This window comes from Tachypleus tridentatus, unplaced genomic scaffold (genome assembly GCF_004210375.1).
Source record: "Tachypleus tridentatus isolate NWPU-2018 unplaced genomic scaffold, ASM421037v1 Hic_cluster_2, whole genome shotgun sequence".
Lineage (NCBI taxonomy): Eukaryota > Metazoa > Arthropoda > Merostomata > Xiphosura > Limulidae > Tachypleus > Tachypleus tridentatus.
The window spans coordinates 51,403,643-51,425,715 of record NW_027467782.1 but is presented as its reverse complement, the minus strand read 5'-3'; the positions used below and the strand labels follow the sequence as shown (position 1 = coordinate 51,425,715).

Here is a 22,073-nt window from a genome sequence, read left to right as displayed (position 1 = left end):
ACCAGTATAACACATCACACTAGGTGCGTGATAGACAAGAGCAACAAAACCAGTATAACACATCAGACTAGGTACGTGATAGACAAGAGCAACAAACACAGTGTAACACATCACAATAGGTACGTGATAGACAAGAGCAACAAAACCAGTATAACACATCACACTAGGTACGTGATAGATAAGAGCAACAAAACCAGTATAACACATCAGACTAGGTGCGTGATAGACAAGAGCAACAAAACCAGTATAACACATCAGACTAGGTACGAGATAGACAAGAGCAACAAACATAATATAACACATCAGACTAGGTACGAGATAGACAAGAGCAACAAACATAATATAACACATCAGACTAGGTACGTGATAGACAAGATCAAAAAACACAGTATAACACATCAGACTAGGTACGTGATAGACAAGAGCAAAAATGCATAGTATGACACATCAGACTAGGTCCATGATAGACAAGAGCAACAAACAGTATAACACATCAGACTCGCTTCATAATAGACAAAATCAAAGTGAGTCTTACCATACGATATTACTGTATCTTTAAGTTATATTTTAATGGGACATAAACTGTATAAAATCAGTAATATGTATGAAAATATTATCAAATTAGGTGCAACTGGTGAAAATAACTGGCCAATCGCGTTAGATCACGTACAGGATGTTACTTCTACGCTTTATCAGGTCTGATTAACCTAAATGACGTCATCTGATTACAGACGGCCTTGCATGAAAACCAAAATAGTCTTTCCGCTGTTCATTGAGAGATAGACAGATAGATTAACTACCCACCTTATTCTAACAAAATTAGATAATGATGATGTAACACCAACACACTACTAAAAAGACAGCACCTTAATGTGTTATTAAAACGTGTAACACCAACACACTGCTGAAAATACGCTACCTTAGTGTGTTATTAAAACGTGTAACACGAGTACACTGCTGAAAATACGCTACCTTAGTGTGTTATTAAAACGTGTAACACCAACACACTGCTGAAAAGGCGTTACGTCCATGTGTTATTAAAACGTGTAACACTAACACACTGCTGAAAAGACGTTACGTCCATGTGTTATTAAAACGTGTAACACTAACACACTGCTGAAAAGACGTTACGTCCATGTGTTATTGAAACGTGTAACACCAACACACTGCTGAAAAGACGTTACGTCCATGTGTTATAAAAACGTGTAACACCAACACACTGCTGAAAGACGTTACGTCAATGTGTTATTAAAACGTGTAACACCAACACACTGCTGAAAGACGTTACGTCCATGTGTTATTAAAACGTGTAACACCAACACACTGCTGAAAAGACGTTACGTCAATGTGTTATTAAAACGTGTTACACCAACACACTGCTGAAAAGACGTTACGTCCATGTGTTATAAAAACGTGTACCACTAACACACTGCTGAAAAAAATACTTTAGTGTGTTCTTGAAACAATTGTACTTTGTTAATTTTGACTTTAGTAAATAGAATTAATCAGTATGTAAGATATAAAAAGCGAATTAGGCACATAATTGTACAAAACGTGACTCCGCCAGACTTATATAAATGATATTGTGTGTCACGCCACGTCACGTTGGATTTCTCGAAATTGACAGTTTTATAAAAGCCAAAATGCATTTATCCAGATAGAATAGTTCGATTGCTGAGTTCCCTTTACGATATTAGTGAGAGTAAGCAAGAACTCCGTGAGAGCGGGAGAGGTGTCGTGAAACCTTATAAGTGTTATGAGCATTAATATAATAAGCCTAAAATAAAGACGCAATGTGTTATCACCCAGTCTAGAACCAAGTGTAAACAATTTACCATGAAAGTAAAAATATTAATTCAATTTTAATCTTAAATCGTTTATCAATTTAACTATTTACTGTTATATTACCAATGTTATTTTAAACATAAAGTAAACCTCTTTAATTAACGGAGACTATAAATTAAGAAATTTCAGTAATGGACTAATAATAATATTAGGTTATACTTTTGTTGCTAAGTATCATGAAATAAAAACAATAAACATGACAAAACATACTGGTTCTTCTGTGTATTAGAAGCCGTTAACTGATTTTTAACAACTACTAATCTATGAATACGCCACTAATTCATGTCATGAATTATCTTAATTTTGATTGGCTAACAAAGTAATTTACTGACGTCTGACTGCTTTGACTTCACTTTTCTGCTTCTTTACCGGTCAAGCTTGATTTAGTAAAATGTATTTATTTCAGTTAGATATGAAATGTGAAGTTCGGGGTCGGGGTGTTAGTGCTTGAACCGTAAGTTTAACAAGCAAAACGCTGCTATCCAATACTACACACTTTAATGTACAGTTTTAAAAGTATTAACACATGCCTTAACATCATATCCAATAATACACACTTTAATGTACAGTTTTAAAAGTATTAACACATGCCTTAACATCATATCCAATAATACACACTTTAATGTACAGTTTTAAAAGTATTAACACAAGCATTAACATCATATCCAATAATACACACTTTAATGTACAGTTTTAAAAGTATTAACACAAGGCTTAACATCATATCCAATAATACACACTTTAATGTACAGTTTTAAAAATATTAACACAAGGCTTAACATCATATCCAATAATACACACTTTAATGTACAGTTTTAAAAATATTAACACAAGCCTTAACATCATATCCAATAATACACACTTTAATGTACAGTTTTAAAAGTATTAACACAAGCCTTAACATCATATCCAATAATACACACTTTAATGTACAGTTTTAAAAGTATTAACACAAGCCTTAACATCATATCAATAATACACACTTTAATGTACAGTTTTAAAGTATTAACACAAGCCTTGTGTTAATAAAAGTACATTAAAGTGTAGTTTTAAACGCATTAACACAAGCCTTAACACTATATCCAATAATACACACTTTAATGTACAGTTTTAAAAATATTAACACAAGGCTTAACATCATATCCAATAATACACACTTTAATGTACAGTTTTAAAAGTATTAGTATAAGGCTTGACATAATAATACATACTTTAATGTGTAGTTTTAAACGCATTAACACAAGCCTTAACACTATATTCAATAATACATAATTTAATGTGTAGTTTTAAACGCATTAACACAAGACTTAACACTATATTCAATAAAACATACTTTAATGTGTAGTTTTAAACGCATTAACACAAGACTTAACAGTATATTCAATAACGGCGACTGTTTAGACTTTGATACTAGTGTTTCCAGGTTTATATGAATAATTATAAGATGTACTTATATATCACTTATTTGTAATTATTTATTTTCCACATCTTTACCACCTTCAAGTTCTCTGTGACACTTCCATGGATACTTTTAAGTGGACAAAGAATGACAGAAAGTAGCATGTTGCCAATACTATTTGAACAAGAAAACGCTAGTAAAAACATACTACCAAGCCACCAGGGGTGGTTTATTTAGTTATAGATAGTATAAGATAGCTTGCTGTTTCATTTCATGAACAACTCTCCATAACGCCATGTCCTAGTTCATCAGTTGTAAAGAATTATACGACTAATATCATTTTAAGTTTGTAATTTAAACACAGTTCCCGCTATTCGGAAAACTCCACGTTAAAATGTTACGTCAGAGAAAACACAAGAAGATGGACAAGCTGGCACTATTGTAAAGTTAGACAACGATAATATTGTAACGGCCAACAATCTTATACAAACAACATTCTGCTTAAAATTGATTCATGATAAAACAACAATATTGTAGCGGCTAATACTGACGTACAAACATTTTCCTAAACACTGATTCATAATAAAGCAATAATATGCTAATACTGACATACAAGCAGCATTATTTGAAACCTTCATGTCATAAACGGGTTGTCTGTACTGTACCCACCATAAAAGACATCACATGTTGATTTAAGTTTTTCACATCTATAAAACTTGATAAAGATTGAAACAATACCGTTTTAACTGTTTAACTTCCGGTTTTATTCTTGTTTTATCTATTACTTCATGGCTTTAACTGTTTAACTTCCGGTTCTATTCTTGTTTTATCTATACTTCATGGTTTTAACTGTTTAACTGCCGGTTCTATTCTTGTTTTATCTATTACTTCATGGTTTTAACTGTTTAACTGCCGGTTCTATTCTTGTTTTATCTATTACTTCATGGTTTTAACTGTTTAACTTCCGGTTCTATTCTTGTTTTATCTATTACTTCATGGTTTTAACTGTTTAACTTCCGGTTCTATTCTTGTTTTATCTATCACTTCATGGTTTTAACTGTCTAACTTCCGGTTCTATTCTTGTTTTATCTATCACTTCATGGTTTTAACTGTTTAATTTTCAGTGATCATTCTGTCCTCTACTGGATTGTCTCATATGGGACAGCGGTAACTCTATTGATTTACAACGCTAAAATCCGGGGTTCGATTACCCACAGTGGGTTCAGCAGATTGATTACCCAGTGTGGCTTTGCCTTACAAAATTAACAAAACTAACTGCTAAAGTGTTTTGCTACACAACTTAGGATCCACGAAGACAGAAGAGGGTTTGCAGTGAAGCCTAGGAGTTATAAGCTCTCAGAATTATTCTTGTGCCACACGGTTATAAAAATATTATTTTGATTAGCCAAAGTTCACAATAAAACATCATACTCTGTAGCAAGTGGCAGTGGATTACCTCTTGGGGCTGTTTACATGGTTATCTTTGTGCCCGATATTTATGTAGAACTACTGCTTGTTTGTTTGTTATTATCTATTTATGAATGTTACAGCTTTGTTTTTAATTTTATACATGTGTGAAACATCTATATAAATAATTTGATTTAATTACACAATCACAGATATCTGTGCAAGTTCTTATGATGTATCTTTATGAACTCCATTCAGAAATGTTCTTCTATAAATATATGTATATACACTTTATACGTTCGTGTATATGTCTAACTTACATGAAAGAGTATAATTACATATACTCATGTACTTACACATATGGTTAAATGTACGTACAATATCATACACCTACAATTACTATATATATATCGTACTCACTTTAGAAAGCTTGGGATTATTCTCAATGGCCTCATAAATGGACTTCGCACAAACCAGACTAGTCCAGCAACAACACAAAGTAACGAGAAACAAAGATTTCATTTTTTATTTTCTTTGTCAACAAGATTACGCCACACACAAACAGAAGTATCTACCCTTTCTCTCACAAGTTTGATGTCACTGCGCCACCTCTGCCGGTGTGATTCTAAAACACTATGGCGGATGGTTGCCCTGCAGAATAAATCCTCACTAGAAATAATTTTATTATTATTATTTTATCTAGCGACACGTCGCGTCCAGTCCTTAGGTTGGATTCAACTAACGCTCAATGGATTGTTTCGATTCACCGATACACCAAAAGAGAAACGTCTTGCAGTGGATGAAGTTCTCTCTTCACTGAGTCTGCGTGGTGGTGATGAGTGTAGGTAATATGCGGCTAGCTATATCACTTTGCCACGCCTATTCTGAATGGAATATCTTACTGCCAAACTGTCTAATTCCTGTTCAAACTTCAATCGCTTTTAAAGTTACTTTCAAATATGGGAAGAGTAGTCGAAGTTAAACATTTATTTCTAAATTGAAAGATAAAGTTTGTTGAACGTTTCGGCTTTAGAAGATTCTAAGTCATGAAGACACTGTAGTTCACACACTTACAGAAATAAATCAAGAATTTCGTGTACCAGCTTCTTTCACAGATACAAGTAATTAAGAACTGCAACTGAAGGAAAACTGGAGAAGTGTCTAAAGAGGAAACTCATATTACATTCACTTAACTTTCTAGTATGGTGCTGCTCTCTAGTAGCTAGAAGTGTAACTCTAATTATTAACACTGTGGAATGTAATTTCTCAAATCTACTCTCTTCATGTGCGTGTAGTTTTGTACTCACGTGATCACGTGCCTCGAGCTTTGTTGAAATAGCAGTAGAAGTAGAACCCCAAAGAGAATGTTAAAACTCTCATTAATATTACTATATTTTAAATACGTAGAACTTCAACCACTAGAACATATGCAATGCAGCTTAACCTGAAACGTTTTGAGAACAAAACTTTATTTTTTTTCTTTTCAAATTCATTGCTTTCACTCTGTACACTACTTTTTTTTTTCTGATGCCTGTCAAGCCAGTTAAGCAGACAACCCCTTACCACAGAGTAACATTATAAAATTCCAACGACAGCAGAAATAAGGCTTAACACGAGCAAACAACTGAAGCTCTAATATTAAAGGGTCATATGTAACTAGTTAAATATTGTAAGAGCACTAACAATTTCTTTGACACACACGTTAACGTTGGAAGTTTGTTATATTACATGTTATTTTCTTACGTAATTACACCACAGGATCTGCTGTTTGACTGATCACTTAGACGTTTTTAACCATCCTGTTGAAGTTTAATAACCAATGTGAAAAACGTAAGAAACACCTAATACAAAAACTGACTAATTAAGTTTAATGTATAAATCATTTAAATACATAAACAAGATGAATTTTAATTTATTTAATATTTTCCCAAGTCCTGCTAAATCAATTTTCAATATTTATCCACATCCGTACCTAACTGTAATTCAATCACTTCCTGAAGTAGGTCTAAGGCCTATCCATTGCACTATATAAGTTAAATTACTGGGAGTGTAGAAAACATTCGAATTCAAATAACTTAAAAGGCTAACTTGCTTATATAAACAAACCCTATTATTTTATATTTCAGGGGAGTTGGAACTAGACTAATCACTCTGTTAATTACTGGTTAACATACCTTTTTCATGCTATTACTGATAGTTACAGATCGGGTGTGTGGAAGAAAACTTTAGGTTAGTAGTTGTGTAGAAAAAACTCGTTGACTGATGCTGTTAGGCGCTACTCAGGTGTGCATCTGCCATAAACAGTTCGTAACCAATCGCGTCTTCAGTGCCAAGTCGTATCTCAGTCAGTATTAATTACTAACAAAAGAATAATTTCTACATTCTGGCCATACTGTTAGTTTAATTCGAAATAAAGCGACTAATCTTCAGCTTTTTAGTCGTACAAATCAACATTAATTTAATTCGTAACAAAACAACTATTTTTAGTCTTAAGTTATACCAGATGACGATAGAAATAGCTAATGTAAGCAAAAAAAAAAAAAAAAATATTAACACTTCAATTATCCTCAGTTTGATCCTTTTTAAATTTTACATAAGAAATCGTGAATTTACCCGTTTTGTCAGTTTTTTAGATCGGCCGTTTTAGTTAGCAAAAACATAAAATGTATTCAACATATTTATTATTTATGGTTCCAATATTGTAATCTAAATTTTTACTGAAGAGTGCGTGACGTTAGATGTAAAAATTAACAATTGAGAAGTTTCGTGTAAAACACAGAAATAAGAGTACAATATGAATAATAGAAATCAGTTGGTCAGTCACTTGGTACAGCGGTAAGTCTACGGATTTACAACGCTAAAATCAAAGGTTCGATTCCCCTCGGTGGACTCTGCAGATAGCCCGATGTGGTTTGCTGTAAGAAAACACACACAGTCAGTTGGTAATATAAACAGTGAGTCAGTTAAATATCAGCAAGCTTATTCTGGATCTAAGTTGATTAACACTTACGATAGCCTCCGAATTACTGTTGAAACATTTGAAATCAAGCCTACTAGTGAACGTGGCTGTAGCAAACGTTTAATGAAGAAATAAATTATCATTTGTCTTATTTATACCAGATAATCCAAAAAAGCCCGCCGAAAGCTGGATCATGTTTTCACAAACGATTCATTATATGGATTCTATCATCAATAGACCCGGCATGGCCAGATGGATTAAGGCGTTCGACTAGTAATCTGAGGGTCGGGGGTTCCAAACCCCATCGCACCAAACATGCTTGCCCTTTCAGCTTTGGGGGCATTATAAAGTGACGGTTAATCTCACTATTCGTTGGTAAAATAGTAGCCCAAACGTTGGCGGTGGATGGTGATGACAAGCTGCCTTCCCTCTAGTCTAACACTGCAAAATAAAGGACGGCTAGCGCAGATAGCCCTTGAGTAATTTTACGCGAAATTCAAAACAAACGTGGCTTATTTTTTGTTTACATAATTTATATCATTAAAATGGCTTGAACGTGCATATCCTATCTTACTTTCAATAATTTATATCATTTTAATAACTTGAATGTGGATACGCTATCTTAAAGCTTGTTTTGTGTTTACAATAATTTATATCACTGTAACAAATATGGATACCCTGTCTTAGGACTTGTTTCCTGTTTACAATAATTTATATCATTGTAATAACTTGAATGTGGATACCCTATCTTGGGGTTGTTTCCTGTTTACAATAATTTATATCATTGTAATAACCTGAATGTGGATACCCTATCTTAGGGCTTGTTTTCTCTTTACAATAATTTATACTATTGTAATAACTTGATTTATGGATACCATACCTTAGGCCTTGTTTTCTATTTAAAATAATTTATACCATTGTAATAAATTGAATATGAATATCCTATCTTAGGGCTTGTTTGCTGTTTACAATAATTTATACCATTGTAATAACTTGAATATTGACATGCTGTCTTATGGCTTGTTTTAAATCATTGATATCAGTTAATAACTTGCACGTTTTGGTGGATGACGTTTTTAAGGTTTACTTTATTGGTACAATGACATGCGTTTCTTCTGATGACAGTGATTCATACTTTTCTAACGTCACCAACTTGTACAATACACATTTCTCACACATACCATGTACAATTGAGTATGTGCTTAATTAATAGTTGGATATTTAATATTCAGTGTTACCAAGAGATAATATTTGATGTTTATTATTCATGGGAAATTGACTATAATGTATAACAACAAAGATTTCCTTTGTTAAGATTTCAACTTTGTTTTGGAACTAAATTTGAAAATTTTAGAATGAATAGAATTAGATCTCCTGGATATATGATTAAATCTATATATCAGGTACCACACTGATTTTATTTGAACAAATATCTTTTGCTATAAGTTACATCCAACTCTGTATCACTTCCAAGCCAACAATGAAACATTCCACATTCTAAAAACAAATATCAGCACTTGGATCTGTGCTGCAGCACTAGGAGTTACACACAGACTAGCTGAGCATACTCAAGTTTGCATGTTTAATTAAGTTAGCTGGAAACACTTGATCAGTAGTCATTAAAACCAAATTGTTGTTGTACTTATCAGTTTTATATCATAAATATATCACAGCAGGCATGCTTGTCTCAAGCTGAAATGTACAAAACACCCATTCTATCCTGTTCAAGTTTCTCGTTATGATTTTATTGCTAGACGTACTTAGTGGGCCAAAAGAACAGGCAAAAAATCAACCCTTATTTAACAGAGATTAAAACATAACACAAATAGCAATTTCTCAATTTACTTGTTTGTGACATAATGGGCTAATGAGACATGATCATTCAATGTTTTATAAAAACAAAGTTCCAATTCATTAACAACCTTAATGTGCAGCAGGAAAATATGAAGAAACCTATGATAAAGTGTGAGTCAAGCACCACCAGGTGGCCAGTCCCATTAAACATTACAACCAAATACAGAAAAAGTTCACTAAAAAGATCTTGGTTGTCCTGGAACAAATGAAGAAATCATCACACTGCTTTATTCAAGTGTCAAGACTTCATAATAAAATGTCAAAATTATCTGTCACAAGCCTATAAATGGATCACACAATGCACAAGGTCTGTCAAAATTATCTGTCACAAGCCTATAAATGGATCACACAATGCACAAGGTCTGTCAAAATTATCTGTCACAAGTCTATAAATGGATCACACAATGCACAAGGTCTGTCAAAATTATCTGTCACAAGTCTATAAATGGATCACACAATGCACAAGGTCTGTCAAAATTATCTGTCACAAGCCTATAAATGGATCACACAATGCACAAGGTCTTTCAAGCAGAACTCTAGAAAGACCAATGAAAACAAAGTTTAACTACAATGGACATTACTATTTTGTACAGTACCAAACCTTGCTTGGGAAATACAAAACTTCAATAAACAGTCTGAACTTTCAGTGTCAATACATTTCATTTAAAAAACTTAATCTACAAGATAATTAACATTCACTTTATCTTTTGATAACTTCAGGCAGTGTTTCACATATTTTCTCAACTTTTGACTGTGTTATAAATGATTTTTTCCAGTTTAGGCTGTGTGTCTTGTAATTTCTTTCTCTTAAGGTTATGTTTGTCCTATTCTGCTTTGGTTTATAACAGGAATTTTGTTCTGTTGCAGAATAACAGAAGTTCCACTAGTTCAGGACAAATATCAATAGATAAAGACACGACATGAGGAGCAGTAAGGAACAGTTTAATTGAACAAAAGACATTCTTTCTTACATATAAAATCATGTCCTGGAACAGAAAGCTGTTAACAAACTCTTCTGTGCTGGGAAGTGTCGTTACTAAAAAATAGAGAATTTCAAGGCAGACATATTACCATCCTATTCTTCAGAGACCTTTACTTACAAAACTCAAGTTTACAAATGAAAACTTCATGAAAACCTCTTTTAATTACATTCACAACATACGTTCCAGTTTACTGAACAGTACACAGTTATTAACGTAATCACACCTAGTTCATACAACAGATGTTATCACGGTTACTTTGGAAATAATTATAAATATTAGTTGAACATAGATGTAGGTTTGTCATAAAATAAAATTACTCAACACAATAAAATACTTTATTGTTTAGAGACAACATCACTGTATGCTAACACCAACAGAAAAGCAAATCTACAGGTCTATTCATTTCAAGCCAATCGCTATAAGATGTTATGAATTATTAACCTTATGTACAAACAAGTTTTCCATAATCAAACCAAGAATCGTGATGGTAGCTCAAGTGAGACTTCAACACAGAATTCTAAAGTCATCTTCCTTAAGGCTGATTTTTTTTACACTAAAAGTTCATTTTGTATTTAATTACAAAACAAGAATGTACCAACATTAAGGAAGACAAATTAAAAACAGAGTTTATTACAGTTCTTTCTGCACAACCAATCAGCCCCGTACACTGCAATCCAACACTTTTCTGTTGAATTTATCCAATTTTCAAACTTGTCGTGGTGACTACAAACTGGATATAAAGCTAAAAGTTGTAAGCTGGAAATCATAAATACTGCTGTAGGAAGCTGAGTAAATTTGTTTCATAGTGTTCGCTGGCATCTAGATGTCGTAGGCTGTGTCTCTCTGTAGGGTAAACCTGTAAAACATTAACAAAGTAAACACATTTTCTTTCAACAAGTATTTAAAGCTACACATTACACTAGTTGAGATAACCACTGCTGGTACCTACAAACATCTAAACACATTCAACACAGATAGTAACCACAGCTGGTACCTACAAACATCTAAACACATTCAACACAGATAGTAGCCACTGCTGGTACCTACTAACATCTAAACACATTCAACACAGATAGTAGCCACTGCTGGTACCTACTAACATCTAAACACATTCAACACAGAATGAGTTACTTCAAACATCAATTGAAATACTTTATACTTATTGGGATAACCACTGCTAATAACTAGAAACATCTTATCACTGGTTAGTAACTTCATACATTTAAACAATTAGCTCCAAACTGGTTGAACCAATTCACACACAAAGACAGTAACTCTAAGTTTGTAGAGTCAACTGACATATTTCTATAGAATTTCTAATACTACTGGAATCATATAACTAATATCAAACATAGTTCTAAACATAGCTAAGTCAGTTCAGTAATTCTAACTGTAATCAAATGTACAACACTCGTTAGGCTATTTTAGCAATATTAAAAACAATATCACATAAGTTGAACTTATAACTAACTACACAAGAATGTTTTCTATAAACAGTTAAAACAGTTAACCCACTACATATGGTATAATGATGCATATAAACACACACTAATTAACCCACCGTATATGGTACAATGACTTATGTAAACACACTGTTAACCCACCATTCACTGCAGGTCACTGTACATTATCCGACTACCTAACTTATATCAAGCCACCTTCTTTAGAGCTCACCTGCAAATGATAAGGTTTTCCTGCCTTTACAAGAGAGTTAACAAGCTGGGTAGTGTGAGAAAAGTGCACGTTTTCATCCATGAGTCCATGAATTATAAGTAAATGGTTTTCTCTGGGAAATAAAAAAGTTCTTTGCAAATTTTGAAGTTACTATAAGATAAATATATAAATACATATATATAAATACGTAACTAGCATTTAATAACACGTGAAATACACAAGAGTAATTGTTTTCACAAACTTAGTGAACATTTAAAGATATTCATTATTCTTTTCTGATATAAGCAAGACATGTAACTTTACCTATCATTACCAGGCTTAAATTATTTACTATTGAACTACTTATGTTATACCAATGTCATACTTAAAATATCTATGAACGAATAATTAGATTTTAATTGTCTATCACTGTTAGTCTGAAAACATCTACTAATAAATAAATGTTCCAGTTCTTGTTTATCCACCATTATTTATGTTAAAACATCTACTAATAAATAAATGTTCCAGTTCTTGTTTATTCACCATTATTTATGTTAAAACATCTACTTGTTCTTGTTTATCCACCATTATTTATGTTAAAACATCTACTAATAAATAAATGTTCCAGTTCTTGTTTATCTGCCATTATTTATGTTAACACATCTACTAATACTCATTAAAAACTGGTCCACATAAGATATTGTAATTGTGGTGAAGGATGATGGTTAATTAGAAATACTCACTCATTAGGAACGATGATGGTTAATTAAAAATACTCACTCATTAGGAATGATGATGGTTAATTAGAAATACTCACTCATTAGGAACGATGATGGTTAATTAGAAATACTCACTCATTAGGAACGATGATGGTTAATTAGAAATACTCACTCATTAGGAACGATGATGGTTAATTAGAAATACTCACTCATTAGGAACGATGATGGTTAATTAGAAATACTCACTCATTAGGAGCGATGATGATTAATTAGAAATACTCACTCATTAGGTAACTGGTCCACATAAGACATGGTATTTGTGATGAAGGATGATGGTTAATTAGAAATACTCACTCATTAGGAAACTGGTCCACATAAGACATGGTATTTGTTATGAACGATGATGGTTAATTAGAAATACTCACTCATTGGGAACGATGATGGTTAATTAGAAATACTCACTCATTAGGAAACTGGTCCACATAAGACATGGTATTTGTGATGAACGATGATGGTTAATTAGAAATACTCACTCATTGGGAACGATGATGGTTAATTAGAAATACTCACTCATTAGGAAACTGGTCCACATAGGACATAACGGACCCCTCCGAATAACCTTTCAGGTTATTTTCTGGTGTATCCATATATCTTTCGGTATAACCTGTATCATATAACCTCCATGAGGTTACTGGTGCTCCAGCAATAGCTATCTTCAAGTCATAGAAGAAAAAACAATAATAATCACATTAATTTTACAATAAAATAAAACATCTTGTTTCCATATGATAATACAGTGTAGTAATTTACAATGTGTGTCTTGTTTCCATATGGTAATACAGTGGAGTAATTTACAATGCATGTCTTGTTTCCATATGGTAATACAGTGGAGTAATTTACAATGTGTGTCTTGTTTCCATATGATAATACAGTGGAGTAATTTACAATGTGTGTCTTGTTACCATATGGTAATACAGTGCAGTAATTTACAATGTGTGTCTTGTTTCCATATGGTAATACAGTGGAGTAATTTACAATGTGTGTCTTGTTACCATATGGTAATACAGTGCAGTAATTTGCAATGTGTGATTACAATTCACAACAATGAAACATTACACATCCAACTTAACTTCATTCAAAAGTAGTTCATTTTTTGACATTTAGTCATCAGAAATGGATTATGTATAAAAATTGGAATTTTAAGTTCTATAAATGTTAACATTTACACATTTTAGCTATCTATCAAAATCAAAATGATTCACATCTCCAAATCAGTCTAAAAACAGTCACTCAAAACTGATTATGAAATACTCCAATATCTTTCTTAATTTGACAGTACTGACTGGAATTAAAAGGTTACCCACAAAGAAAGTACTCACAACTTTTATTAATAGTTTGAATATCTGAATTAAACACCAACCATATTTTCTCCCAGTACACATTACAAAGAAAATATAAAATAAAACCAAAACCCAAAAGAAGCATCTTCATACAAATGGTAACCTTGAATCACCTGTTTCAAGTTTAACGATCTTTATATCATTTGTTTGTTTAGACTTTTGGTGCAAGGCTACACAAATGTTAAATACCCATTAACAATTTTGAACTGACAAAAAAGGAGGAAGGAAGGTAGTTGACATCACTCACTGTCAACTGTTGTATGAGTAACTAAAATCAGAAACACCTCAGGTGTTTAGTTTTTATTTAACTTGGGGAATAATTATCTGTTTTCTTATTCTTTCACTCTACAGTTTTACTGCTAAAAACTAATCATCTTTAAACTGAATGATAAAAAATAAAGTCACTTCTACTCTTAAGTGAAGCTATAGTTAAACTTTTTAGACCAATAGCTCAAAATGTTTTGAGTAGGTGTGTGCAAATATTTAATCAAGTTTGAGTTGTTTTTGTCAAATAAATTTGCACTTGTGGCTGACATAGTGAATAGATGCATAAAGTATGTTTTTCTATCAAATACAGTCCCTGCAGTAACAGTTCAATGTACATAAAAGAGAAAGACTTCAATCATAATTATAGTTTTATACCTCATGTATTTCTTAATGGATTGCCTCAAAATCTTGTACGTGAAGAAATAATCTGGTACAGAACATCAAAATATGTGATAGTTTAGTTCAATACACTCTGAGCTACAGAAAGTGGAAAATCACTGAACAATAACTCCCATTAATAACTTACTGTATTGTACTGGTTATTTTGGCTGCATAACACATGATCGTATGTGTCAATTCTGGGAATTAACCATAAATCTTTCTGCCCAAAAGCGCATTTTTGAGGTAATACAATACGAATTATAAACTCTCATATTTTAATCACTAGGCCACACTCAAAGTATCTTTTATGAGTTACTACATTCTTTCATGCTTTTAACATTGGAAACTTCTAAATATATCATTAATGATCATTAGTTCAAAATCCAAAATCATTACTTGAGCTGTCTAGTTCAATATAGTCTGAAAATATTTGTAATAATCAATACTTACCTTGAATATGTCAGGTCTCTGAGCTAAGGCCATGAGTGACAAATAACCCCCTAGAACAGGAAAAATATCTTTAACTTGCAAGTTCTCTTAAAGCAAGTTTTAGTTAAAATATTTCTAAAATGTTTTGTGATAATTCAAAGTTCCCCAAAAAATAAAAGGAACCAGAGCAGCTACTGATGAATTTGAAGTTAAAAAAGAAATAAATTACGAAAAACAATACAATGAAGCACTAGGTTTATCTGTAGCTTATAGTTCAAACAATACAATGAAGCACTAGGTTTATCTGTAGCTTATAGTTCAAACAATACAATGAAGCACTAGGTATATCTGTAGCTTACAGTTCAAACAATACAATGAAGCACTGGGTTTATCTGTAGCTTACAATTCAAACAATACAATGAAGCACTGGGTTTATCTGTAGCTTACAGTTCAAACAATACAATGAAGCACTGGGTTTATCTGTAGCTTACAGTTCAAACAATACAATGAAGCACTGGGTTTATCTGTAGCTTACAGTTCAAACAATACAATGAAGCACTAGGTTTATCTGTAGCTTACAGTTCAAACAATACAATGAAGCACTAGGTTTATCTGTAGCTTACAGTTCAAACAATACAATGAAGCACTGGGTTTCTCTACAGCTTACAGTTCAAACAATACAATGAAGCACTGGGTTTCTCTACAGCTTACAGTTCAAACAATACAATGAAGCACTGGGTTTCTCTACAGCACAGTTCAAACAATACAATGAAGCACTGGGTTTCTCTACAGCTTACAGTTCAAACAATACAATGAAGCACTGGGTTTCTCTACAGCTTACAATTCAAACAATACAATGAAGCACTAGGTTTCTCTACAGCTTACGGTTCAAACAATACAATGAAGCACTGGGTTTATCTGTAGCTTACAGTTCAAACAATACAATGTAGCACTAGGTTTCTCTACAGCTTACAGTTCAAACAATACAATGAAGCACTGGGTTTCTCTACAGCTTACAGTTCAAACAATACAATGAAGCACTGGGTTTCTCTACAGCTTACAGTTCAAACAATACAATGAAGCACTGGGTTTCTCTACAGCTTACAGTTCAAACAATACAATGAAGCACTGGGTTTCTCTACAGCTTACAATTCAAACAATACAATGAAGCACTAGGTTTCTCTACAGCTTACGGTTCAAACAATACAATGAAGCACTGGGTTTATCTGTAGCTTACAGTTCAAACAATACAATGTAGCACTAGGTTTCTCTACAGCTTACAGTTCAAACAATACAATGAAGCACTAGGTTTCTCTACAGCGTACAGTTCAAACAATACAATGAAGCACTGGGTTTCTCTACAGCTTACAGTTCAAACAATACAATGAAGCCTTGAATCCAGGACCAACATGGCCCAGTATCCAGAGAAACTGGATAGAAATAGATGTTAGAGATAAATAGGACAGTCAGTTTTGAATATCAGCAAGAACAGGGTGTGAACCAATGTGAAGCAATTCCAGTGCCAGTAGAGAACTAAGTGAGTCAGTATAAATAGTGCAGTTTGAGTACTGCTTAGCGTCTATGTGATCCAGGGCAAGAGAAATGGTGTACAGTTCAGCAGTGAACACAGAGAGCATTCTGCACGCAACCACTGAACCACAACAAACCATGGCAGAGCCCACACAGTCACCTGATTTCAAACCATCTGTGTAAATAGGAGTGAAAGGATGGTTTGAAAGATGTTCAGCAAATAACACACAGTATTTGCAATCGGGAGTGTCTACTTTCCTCAGATGACTTAAAGATAGGCCACATGTGGGGCCTTTAAGAAGCCATGGTGGGATGAGCTGACCAGTGGAAAGAGCGATGTTATCCAAGGACAGACCCAATTCATCCAACTGCACCTGGATATAAAGGCCAAAAGGAGCAATGACAGATCATCTGTTCTGAAAAAGTATGGCCCACCAAGGAAAGAAAACAGAACCCCAGGTGGGATGCTTTGGTCAGGATTGAAGTTTTGAAGCATATAGTAAAGACAGTTGCAAATGGCAGAGGTGCAGAGAATGTTCATGAGCATCTATGCCTAAGCTCTGAACTGGGGAAATGCAGAAAGCCCCAGTGCTGAGCCGAAGTCCTTGATAATAAGTTGGGTCCAGCATCTTTCAAGGCCGAGGTCTTGGCAGCGCCACAGACCATTGATCCATAGTCGAGTTTCAATCGAATAAGAGCACGATATATCTTTAGCGCAGAACATCAATCCACTCCCCAAGTGGTGAAAGAGAGGACACAAAAGATGTTCAGACCTCTTGTACATTTGACCTGTAACTGCTTGATGTGTGGTATAAGGGTTACCTTATGGTGAAAGATAAGCCCCAAGAACTTAGGGACCCCATGAAGCACAACTTCACCAATAAGGAGTTCAGGATCAGGGTGAATACCCCCTCATTGGCAGTAAAAGTGCATACAAACAGTTTTAGAGAGAGAGAACTTGAAGCCATTTGCTGTGGTCCACTTCAGTAAATGACTGAGAGCAGTCTGTAGCTGCCACTCAATATAACTCATATTCGGCAACTGACATGAAATGTGAAAGTTGTCAACATAGAGTCTGTTTGTAACAGTGAGAGTTGTTCTTTAATCTTTAGACTGAAAAATGTGACACTCAAAACAGCCCTGAGGGACTCAAAGTTCCTGTAGAAAAGAACGTGTCCAACCCACATAAACTACAAGTCTCCTGTCCATTTAAAAACTTTTAAAAAATGGGCAAATGGCCACATAACCGATATATATGGAGGTCTCACAAAATGCCATACCTACATGTTGTATCATGAGCCTTCTCAATGTCACACAATATTGATACAGGATGTTGTTGTTTCAAAAAGGCTTCTCTGACTGACATTTCAAGTAGAATCAGATGGTCAATGGTGGAGCACTGTCATCAGAACCCACACCAGGTGTGTGAAAGGACGTTGTTAGACACCAAACAAGACAAGCATTACCATCCTCTCTAAGGTCTTTGAAAGACAGCATGTCAAAGCAAATGTGGTTTGACTAGTTACATCTGCCACTGTACAACAATAGCTAAGAACTATTGTGACTGGAGAGTCAATAAATATGATAATAGATTATGTACCAGTTGACCCTATTCCTTTAACAGTGCCACACAAAAGATACCACAAAGCTGGCATGTGGCTATTCAAATAATACAAGTTATTTATCCAACCATAAAAAGGAAAGCACAAAATTGTGTTAAATGTGAAGAATTAATAACACAAAACATTGTGTTGTTGGGTGTACAGATATTAGAAAACTAAAGGAAACAAAAGTTGCATTAACTTAAATTGTTTTTAATCAATAAAACAACATAATAATGAGAGTAACATTCTCATGGACCATGATTGGTCCATTGTTCTTTTATAAAAAACGTAACTGAATTCAGCTGTTTAGTAACTGCTTTCGTCAACCACTTCCACCTCATGGACAAAGGGCTCTTTCAAGACATTAAAGAAATGATCCACTATACATGCATTATCTCAAACTGGTTTAAAAAAAATTACTTCATCACTTATTTTTACCCAAAGTTATCATTTGATATGAATAACAATATAAGTACTACCTGCTATCATCAACACATTCTTAAGCTGCATCCACACTACTCAAAAACAGTACAACAATCAAGCTTCCCTCCAGCATTTCATAGAGTCCATGTCACACAGAGTTATTACGATAGTAAAAACATAATATTATCTCTTATCAGATTAGAGTTTTAATAAAGAAACTGTACCTGAGTTTGTTAATAATGTTATCTTACCATAAGACCAGCCATGTACAGCTACCCTGTTTATGTCGATGTAACCAGTATTCTCCGCTAACCACTGAAGAACCTCAACTTGGTCTGCTACCTCCACTGTGCCCTGAAAATCAAAAGTAACACGTTCTTACACATTAAATACACAATGATATCTATAAACAGGACATTACTACACTTGCTAATAATTATATCTTCACTTTATAGCTGTCAACAAGTTTATAAACATGCAACGTATAAAACATTTTCAATACAGAATGAATTTATTGTAATTTAAAAAACAGAAAATTATAATAATTTTCAACCTTTCGATTACTATGCCATCAGTACCAACATGTTCAGATTTCTGAATTAACCTCCACATTCCCATGTCATCAGTAGCAACATTTTCAGATTTGTGAATTAACCTCCACATTCCCATGTCATCAGTAGCAACATGTTCGGATTTCTGACTTAACCTCCACATTCCCATGTTATCAGAAGCAACATTTTCGGATTTCTGAATTAACTTCCACATTCCCATGTCATCAGTAGCAACATGTTCAAATTTGAGAATTAACCTCCACATTCCAATGTCATCAGTACCAACATTTTCAGATTTCTGAATTAACCTCCACATTCCCATGTCATCAGTAGCAACATGTTCAGATTTCTGAATTAACCTCCACATTCCCATGTCATCAGTAGCAACATGTTCAGATTTCTGAATTAACCTCCACATTCCCATGTCATCAGTAGCAACATGTTCAGATTTCTGAATTAACCTCCACATTCCCATGTCATCAGTAGCAACATGTTCAGATTTCTGAATTAACCTCCACATTCCCATGTCATCAGTAGCAACATGTTCAGATTTCTGAATTAACCTCCACATTCCCATGTCATCAGTAGCAACATTTTCAGATTTCTGAATTAACCTCCACATTCCCATGTCATCAGTAGCAACATGTTCAGATTTCTGAATTAACCTCCACATTCCCATGTCATCAGAAGCAACATGTTCGCATTTCTGAATTAACCTCCACATCCCCATGTCATCAGTAGCAACGTGTTCAAATTTGTGAATTAACCTTCAGATTGCCATGTTTACATGTTATTTATAAATTATCCACACTTTTCACATAATTTAATAATTTATATAATGACAGCTACCTTCTGTACACTGCTGATCCACCAGAAAAAAAACAACAAATATTTAAATTCACCCATTCTACAAGATCTACAAAATATGTACTGTTAGCTACATCAAATGTACTACAATCAACTACTAGTTCTAGAAAATATGTACTGTCAGCTACATCAAATGTACTACAATCAACTACTAGTTCTACAAAATATGTACTGTTAGCTACATCAAATGTACTACAATCAACTTCTAGTTCTACAAAATATGTACTGTTAGCTACATCAAATGTACTACAATCAACTACTAGTTCTACAAAATATGTACTGTTAGCTACATCAAATGCACTACAATCAACTTCTAGTTCTACAAATTATGTATTGTTAGCTACATCAAATGTACTACAATCAACTTCTAGTTCTACAAAATATGTACTGTTAGCTACATCAAATGTACTACAATCAACTACTAGTTCTACAAATTATGTACTGTTAGCTACATCAAATGTACTACAATCAACTACTAGTTCTACAAAATATGTATTGTTAGCTACATCAAATGTACTACAATCAACTACTAGTTCTACAAAATGTGTACTGTTAGCTACATCAGATGTACTACAATCAACTACTAGTTCTACAAAATGTGTACTGTTAGCTACATCAAATGTACTACAATCAACTACTAGTTCTACAAAATATGCATTGTTAGCTACATCAGATGTACTACAATCAACTACTAGTTGTACAAAATATGTACTGTTAGCTAAATCAAATGTACTACAATTAACTACTAGTTCTACAAAATATGTATTGTTAGCTACATCAGATGTACTACAATCAACTACTAGTTCTACAAAATATGTACTGTTAGCTACATCAAATGTACTACAATCAACTACTAGTTCTACAAAATGTGTACTGTTAGCTACATCAAATGTACTACAATCAACTACTAGTTCTACAAAATATGTATTGTTAGCTACATCAGATGTACTACAATCAACTACTAGTTGTACAAAATATGTACTGTTAGCTAAATCAAATGTACTACAATTAACTACTAGTTCTACAAAATATGTATTGTTAGCTACATCAGATGTACTACAATCAACTACTAGTTCTACAAAATATGTACTGTTAGCTACATCAAATGTACTACAATCAACTACTAGTTCTACAAAATGTGTACTGTTAGCTACATCAAATGTACTACAATCAACTACTAGTTCTACAAAATATGTATTGTTAGCTACATCAGATGTACTACAATCAACTACTAGTTCTACAAAATATGTACTGTTAGCTACATCAAATGTACTACAATCAACTACTAGTTCTAGAAAATATGTACTGTTAGCTACATCAAATGTACTACAATCAACTACTAGTTCTACAAAATGTGTACTGTTAGCTACATCAAATGTACTACAATCAACTACTAGTTCTACAAAATGTGTACTGTTAGCTACATCAGACGTACTACAATCAACTACTAGTTCTACAAAATATGTACTGTTAGCTACATCAAATGTACTACAATCAACTACTAGTTCTACAAAATATGTATTGTTAGCTACATCAGATGTACTACAATCAACTACTAGTTCTACAAAATATGTACTGTTAGCTACATCAAATGTACTACAATCAACTACTAGTTCTACAAAATATGTACTGTAAGCTACATCAAATGTACTACAATCAACTACTAGTTCTACAAAATATGTACTGTTAGCTACATCAAATGTACTACAATCAACTACTAGTTCTACAAAATATGTACTGTAAGCTACATCAAATGTACTACAATCAACTACTAGTTCTACAAAATGTGTACTGTTAGCTAC

General features: G+C 33.4%; 2 protein-coding genes across 3 annotated transcripts in view; both read right to left on the bottom strand.

Moving 5' to 3' along the window:
• LOC143242989 (fasciclin-1-like) overlaps positions 1-6,900 on the bottom strand; it is a 74,475-nt gene extending 67,575 nt beyond the window's left edge. Inside the window, exon 1 of one of the 2 annotated variants that reach the window (XM_076486599.1) lies at positions 6,826-6,900. In XM_076486599.1, the coding sequence (XP_076342714.1) occupies positions 6,826-6,834 (9 nt within the window). In that variant the 5' untranslated portion in view covers positions 6,835-6,900. Of the gene's footprint in view, positions 1-5,071; positions 5,812-6,825 lie in introns of those variants that run through there. The other variant, XM_076486598.1, reaches the window with a different exon arrangement.
• Positions 6,901-10,385: 3,485 nt separating this feature from the next.
• The window catches only part of LOC143242318 (dipeptidyl peptidase 9-like), a 65,980-nt gene continuing 54,292 nt past the window's right edge, over positions 10,386-22,073 (bottom strand). Inside the window, exons 19-23 of the mRNA XM_076485678.1 lie at positions 19,105-19,207; positions 15,318-15,367; positions 13,390-13,532; positions 12,122-12,233; positions 10,386-11,303 (exon numbers count right to left, since the gene is read on the bottom strand). Coding sequence (XP_076341793.1) covers positions 11,211-11,303; positions 12,122-12,233; positions 13,390-13,532; positions 15,318-15,367; positions 19,105-19,207 — 501 coding nt within the window. The 3' untranslated portion in view covers positions 10,386-11,210. The remainder of the gene's footprint in view (positions 11,304-12,121; positions 12,234-13,389; positions 13,533-15,317; positions 15,368-19,104; positions 19,208-22,073) is intronic.